The sequence below is a fragment of the Lithobates pipiens genome, unplaced genomic scaffold (genome assembly GCF_037356315.1).
Source record: "Lithobates pipiens isolate NorthernLeopardFrog02 unplaced genomic scaffold, aLitPip1_a1.2 Scaffold_16, whole genome shotgun sequence".
Taxonomy (NCBI): domain Eukaryota; kingdom Metazoa; phylum Chordata; class Amphibia; order Anura; family Ranidae; genus Lithobates; species Lithobates pipiens.
Genome location: NW_027507748.1, coordinates 60,593,734 through 60,601,108, shown reverse-complemented (window position 1 = coordinate 60,601,108; position 7,375 = coordinate 60,593,734). Strand labels below are relative to the sequence as shown.

The 7,375-nt window shown below is 43.0% G+C and overlaps 1 protein-coding gene across 2 annotated transcripts in view; it reads right to left on the bottom strand.

The window, feature by feature from the left end:
* Positions 1 to 3,932: 3,932 nt before the first annotated feature.
* Positions 3,933 to 7,375, bottom strand: part of LOC143981830 (interferon alpha/beta receptor 1-like) — a 71,166-nt gene continuing 67,723 nt past the window's right edge. For both annotated transcript variants that reach the window (XM_077479955.1, XM_077479956.1), the window contains one exon: positions 3,933 to 4,408. In XM_077479955.1, coding sequence (XP_077336081.1) covers positions 4,199 to 4,408 — 210 coding nt within the window. In that variant the 3' untranslated portion in view covers positions 3,933 to 4,198. The remainder of the gene's footprint in view (positions 4,409 to 7,375) is intronic.

Sequence of the window (7,375 nt, the reverse complement as noted above, 5' to 3'; positions counted from 1 at the left end):
CAGGACGAAATGCGTCTAGAAGAGATAGCAAAAAAATGTCCAGTGTGCATGAGGCCCAACTACTGGAGTTCAGCTGTAAAGAAAATATAGGACATACATTGCATGTGATAATGTAATGCTTATAACTAAACATATCCAATAAAGAAATAGAATCAGATAAAAAAATACAGTACTAGCTGAAGCCCGCCAGTAAGTATGAGATGTTTGTTACAGCTTTTTACACACTGATCACCGGCCCAGTGTCCCCACACAATGTAAAATCACAATGTCCCCAAAATAGTGTCCCGTAAAACACCTGTCCTCCACATATGTAACAGTAAAGTCATATGTCACAATGATCATCTTGCATACATATGTCTGTGATCACACAAACCAATTATTATACACTTAATGGGATTTTTTTAACCAAAAATGTATGACAAAAACAGATTTTATTGGATTTCTTTTAAAACAGAAAGTAGAAAATATATATATTTTTTTTAAATTTCCGCTCTTTTTTGCTTATATCGCAAAAAAAATAAAGAATGATTTGTGAATAAATACCACCAAAAGAAAGCTCTATTTGTGTGAACAAAACAATAAACATTTAATTTGGGTACAGTGTTGCATGACCGTGCAATTCTTATTGAAAGTGCAAGAGCGCTGAAAGCTGAAAATTGGCCTGGGAAGGAAAGGGGCGAAAGTGCCCAGTATTGAAGTGGTTAATAACTTGTTATTCAGTCATGGTGTTATGGCATAGTTAAAACCATGATGGCGGGAAATGGTATCCGTACTACAACTCTTTATAAGAGTCACAAGTAGATACACAATAAAACCGCACCAAAACGGCGCCACACAATTTGCCACTTAAAAAGAACTCCAGCAGAACAGGGAAGCTATAGAAAACTTTTTGTACCACATTAAAAAGGAGCAACACTGAAAGAGGAAAGATAGATTCCTTATCAGTTATCAAAACCACAATATGATGAAAGGATATGGATTCCTTAACAAGTGCATCAAGGGTAAAACAAGATGTGGTGTGTTAATGAGGAACCGTAGAAATTTGTCCAAAAAAAAGGAGGAGTCAGGCTGAATATTGTCGGGCCAATGGCAGCTGCATCCACTCAATAGCCCAGCAGGGGATTCATTCACCTACACCAGGGGTTGGCAACCTTGGACTGATTAAATGACGGATGCATGTATTTTTTGTAATACTGCTCTGTGCTTAGCAATGCAATATCGATTGGTTTCTATGGAATTGTTTTCTAGAATAGTTGCTGTAAAACAGAATAATGCTACTCTTCACAGCACAGAAGCATAGTGGTTAGCACTTCTGTCTTGCAGCACGGGGGTCTTTAGATTGAATCTCAACCAGGACACTACATTGTCCCAATCGCCCGAAACCGAGACTTTTGCTAGCTTTTTAAAAAGGTAGTGGAAAAAACTGACATACTGGCAGGATCAAAAAGCGATAAAACTATGTTGGGGAAAGTTAGCGGTGTTCATGCTACTGACAGACCGGATCATAAAAGTTATACTTCATTTTGCAGATTGTTCCAAAGCATGCAAATTTTTTAATTTCCGGCACACTGTAATGAGACCCATTGGTGTGAGCACAACCTACTGAAAAATGGATTCTATACGGCGTGAAAGTTGCTACATTTTGTATCACAAAGCATCCACAGTGGACAATCTCTCAGGGAAAGCCACTGGATAAAGTAAACCGGTACACTTCACAGAATGGACAGCATCCTCTGCTGACCTACACACAGAACTGTGCCCCATTTGTAACTCTTTATATACATCTGCCATATAATCACAGTGGAAAGACTGCTGGGCTGCACACCAGCTTAGTGGTTAGTCCTTCGACCCCTTTCACACTGGGGCGCAAAATTGGAGACACAGGAGCGGCTTTTTCAGGGCGCTTTGCAGGCGCTATTTTTAGCGCTGTCGCGCCTGCAAAGTGCCCTAAAAGAACCGCTCCTGTGTCTCCAATTTTGAAAGCCCGAGGGCATTCACACTGGAGCGGTGCGCTGGCAGGACACTAAAAAAAGTCCTGCTAGCAGCATCTTTGGAGTGGTGAAGGAGCGGTGTGTGTATACTGCTCCTCCACCACTCCTGCCCATTGAAATCAATGGGCAGCATGGCTACAATGCCGGAAAATCGCTGCTGCAGGGGGTAAAAGCACCCCACTAGCGGCCAAATAGAGCCGCGAAATTGGTGGCAAAGTTCCGCTAACAATAACGCCGATTTACCGCCGACACACCCACCGCCCCAGTGTGAAAGGGACCTTCGATATTGCAGTCCCTGATCCGATGCCACCATGGTTCTCACTACATGGAGTTTGTAGGTTTCCCGTTTCCTGTTTCAAAATAAAAAAACATACAAATGGAGTAAAGTCTACCTATGGCCAGAACAGTTATTGTTTTGGGTGGAGTAAGGAAGGGTTACAACCTCGGGCATAATTTTTTTTTCTCTACTTCCCTGCTAAGCAGATTCATCATCTTTATTTTTTCCTGGTGACAATTACAGTACTGACTGGGAGTGACCAGTCAGTAGTAACCAGCCAGGAAATCAGGGGAACCATCCAATAGGATGACAAATAAGAGGGGCCATTCACCCTCACTTTCGGTTGCATGCCTGAGGCAGGAAGTGAAGGGAAAACTTCTTAAGCTCTTGCCAACCATGTAACACGTGTGTGGTGGCACAGAGGGTGGGCTTTACTGTCCGCAGGCCTCACATATGCATCCATGGCGGCCAAGGTGTGCTGAGAGTGCGCTCTTAGCACATTGATTAGGCTGTCAGAGACAACTCCCCGGTCCCTAGTTAAGATCAGGAGGCAGAGGGACAGGCTCCCAATCATGTGACTACTGTAACAGCCAATCACAATGATCACATGATTGAGAAAAAATCCTGTTAAAGGGTCAACAGAAAACAATAAAAAAAATCTGACGGGTTTGGACCATTCCCTACTCTACCCAAAGTCAAAACAAAAAGTGTTGCCTACAGAAGTGCCCTTTACAATCTAAGGTCCCTATCACAGTTAAACAGGACAAACATTTTTTTAGACTAAGCAGCCCTTTTTTTAACACCAACTTACAAATAAAGACAACTACCAGTTTTTCAATGTCTTTTAGTTAGATTTAGCCTTCTTCAGTCATAAGTGAGAGGAGGACCAAGAACCCAGCAGGCCTATTGGAGGGTGGCAGACCAGTAAAGCACCAGAGAAAAAGAATAAAGACAGTATCTGGCTACGCCCATAGTGTATCCCAAGCATGTTGCATATACTACGCAATGTGCGTAGCCAGATACATCTTTATTCCTCCACCGACAGGTTGTCTGGGCTACCAGCCTACTGTCCCTCGAACACTGGCATCCACTATGAGCCCCGGCATCTCTATTGAGTGCCGCGAGAGGTGACACACTGCAGCGGGAAGATTACTCATGCAGAACAAGTTCCTGCCCATTTCACCATCCCTCCCTGGAGGCCCACACCACACCCAATACAGAAGTAGAAAACAGAATCTGGCTTTGTACATCGCATAACAGATTCTGTTTTCTGTCTTCCTCCACTGGGTTTTTACAGGTAGCTACCACTGAGCGTTGGAGTCATATTCTGCAGTAAGGCCAAAGGGACGACCGGTCCAGGAAGACTTAGATGGTCTATGTCACTCTCTAGAGGCCCACATGGCTTGCGGCAGACAGAAACCCACGGGTGAGAGCCAGGCACATGATATATGTGATATAAATTGCATATTTTCAGTCATGGTTCTCACCCTCTGGAGCTCTCTGTCACATTAGCCAGCTCTTGTTAGGACATGCAGCCCACCGGGCAAATACCTGCTGTGCCCTATGGCCAGTCCAGGCCTGAGTGTAAACCCTATTACAATAAAGACTTTATGGATCTAAACACACCCCAAATGCTGCATACCTTGTAAGAATTCTATAAAAAACAGAAAATAAATACATTTTATGAGCCAAACCAGTAAAGTCCTGCTACTTCAGAACATGAAATGTACGCTCGCACCAAATGTCTTCAGATGTCGCCTGCTGGGGTAAATGACAGGCTCTCTTGAACACGAATTCTGGATAATGCAGGTAGAGGTGTTGTAAATCTCAGTATAAAAACAAATGATAGTGATCATATACTGTCAAAGGAGATAGTAGACTTGTACATAAAAATATGGAGTCCTCAGCTGACGCACACAGTGGTGCCAATTCACCGAATGGTGGCAGCAGAGTCACCTGTGACCTCATCCTCATTGGAATAGTTTCCAGAGTCGCGGCCCTTAGCACCTGAATTGTTTTTATCTATGGTGACCTCAGCGTCCACCGGACTTTTCTGCATAATATAGCACTTGTCAGTGGTCTCTTCTTCATTGAGAAGAAAGAAGTTTTTAATGTAGTTTGGAGGAGAGTCCTGCAGACCCTATAAAAGAGAAAACAACAGAACAGAGCATCAAAATATTGTCTCAAACGAGTGAAGGAGGGCCAATCCACATTCTCATGTGTGTTTTCACGCGTTGGGGTGCGGTGCATACTGGCACTTTTCATAAAGGCAGCATGTTTATTTTGAATGTCAAAACCTGCACTATATTTTACAAAACAGCACTCCACAATTTACAGCTTATTCTCATACATGGGTCGTGCTGCGCTATCCATACAGGTAGACTGCCTTCCAAGATCTGCATCCACCAAGGCTTTCAAGCTCCTGATTGAAATGCTGCATGACCCCTCCAAACACAGCAGGCAGAAGAAGGGACGTTGAATCACTCCTCTAAGCCCTTGTACACACGTTCGGACATTCCGACAACAAAATCCGTCGGATTTTGTCCGAAATTGGTGTTGCATACACACGGTCTGACAAAGTTGTCGGAAAATCCAATCGCACGTAACGTGATGACGTTATTTCGTTATGACGGGACTATGTTCAGGCTAGTAGCCAATAGCTTTGGTCTAGGAATTTGATCTGAGCATGTGTGGCACTTTGTCCGATCGGAATTCTCTACAAAACGATCGGACAAAGTCAGATCGGATCATGTTGTTGGAAAATTTTATAGCCCAGCTCTAAAATTTTGTCGGTCGGATATTCCGACGGAAACAGTCCGATGGAGCCCACACACGGTCGGATTATCCGACAACACGGTCTGATCGGACATTTCCCGTCGGAATGTCTGACCGTGTGTACAAGGACTAACTCATAAAACTATGTGAAGAAATTTTTGTTTGAGCTATTGACCTCTGTAAACATCAGGCTGTAAGGAGACAAAATCCCACAAAAGTGAGTAAACACTTACATTTTTACATAGTTAGTAAGGTTGAATAAAGACACCAGTCCATCCAGTTCAACCTTAGTGAGTGTCTACAATTGTCCCTATTCCTGTATATTGCACACTCACATCGGTCCCTACCATCAAGGAGCCCACAATCCAAGGTCCCCATTCATATACTAGGGCCAATTTTTGGACAGAAGCCAATTAACCTACCTGCATGTCTTTGGAGTGTGGGAGGAAACTGGAGTGCCCACAGGAAACCCATGCAGGCACAGGGAGAACATGCAAACTCCAGGCAGGTAGTGCCATGGTTGGGATTCGAACCAGCGACCCTTTTTACTGTTAGGCAAGAGTACTAACCACTACACCCACTGTGCCGCCTTGAATTTTTGTAAATATTTTATTATATCTTTTAATGTGATAACACCGAAGAAATTACACTTTGCTACAATGTAAAGTAATGTACAGCAGTGTGAATTTACTGTCCCCTCAAAATAACTCAACACACAGCCATTAATGTCTAAACCGCTGGCAACAAAAGTAGTGAGTACACCCCTAAGTGAAAATGTTCAAATTGGACCCAAAGTGTCCATATTTTGTGTGGCCACTATTATTTTCCAGCACTGCCTTAACCCTCTTGGGCATGGAGTTCACCAGAGCTTCACCGGTTGCCACTGGAGTCCTCTTCCACTCCTCCATGACATCACAGAGCTGGTGGATGTTGGAGACCTTGCGCTCCTCCACCTTCCATTGGAGGATGCCCCACAGAAGCTCAATAGGGTTCACGTCTGGAGACATGCTTGGCCAGTCCATCACCTTTACCCTCAGCTTCTTTAGCAAAGCAGTGGTCGTCTTGAAGGTGTGTTTGGGGTCGTTATTATGTTGGAATACTGCCCTGCGGACCAGTCTCCGAAGGGAAGTAATCATGCCCTGCTTCAGTATGTCAAAGTACATGTTGGCATTCATGGTTCCACAATGAACTGTAGCTCCCCAGTGGCGGCAGCGCTCATGCAGCCCCAGACCATGACACTCCCACCACCATGCTTGACTGTAGGCAAAACACACTTGTCTTTGTACTCCTTACCTGGTTGCAGAGTGTGGCTTGACACCATCATTCAGCAAATTGTTTGTGGGCTTTTTTGTGCATCATCTTTAGAAGAGGCTTCCTTCTGGCACGACAGCCATGCAGACCAATTTGATGCAGTGTGCGGTGTATGGTCTGAGCACTGACAGGCTGACCCCCCCCACCCCTTCAACCTCTGCAGCAATGCTGGCAGCACTCATACGTCTATTTCCCCAAAGACAACTTCTGGATATGATGCTGAGCACGTGCACTCAACTTCCTTGGTTGACCATGGTGAGGCCTGTTCTGAGTGGAACCTGTTCTATTAAACCGCTGTATGGTCTTAGCCACCATGCTGCAGCTCAGTTTCAGGGTCTTGGCAATCTTCTTATAGCCTAAGCCATCTTTATGTAGAGAAATAATTATTTTTGTTCAGATCCTCAGAGAGTTCTTTGCCATGAGGTGTCATGTTGAACTTCCAGTGACCAGTATGAGAGAGTGAGAGCGATAACACCAGATTTAACACACCTGCTCCCCATTAACACCTGAGAACTTGTAACACTAATGAGTCACATGACACCGGGGAGGGAAAACGGCCAATTGTGCACAATTTGGACATTTTCACTTAGGGGTGTACTAATTTTTATTGCCAGCGGTTTGGACATTAATGACTGTGTGATGAGTTATTTTGAGGGGACAGAAAATGTACACTGTTATACAAGCTGTACACTCACTACTTTACATTTTGTTGTCAGTGTTGTCACATGAAAAGATATAATAAAATATTTTTTAAAAAAATGTGAGGGGTGTACTCACTTTTCTCAGATACTGTATATAAAAATATAAATATATATATATATACACACACACACTCACAGAGAGAGATAGACACAAACACATACATACACACATTATATATATATATATATATATATATATATATATATATATATATATATATATATATATATATATATATATATATATATATATATATATATATATATATATATATATATATATATTAAAAAAAAAGTCTACACACCCCTGTTAAAATGTC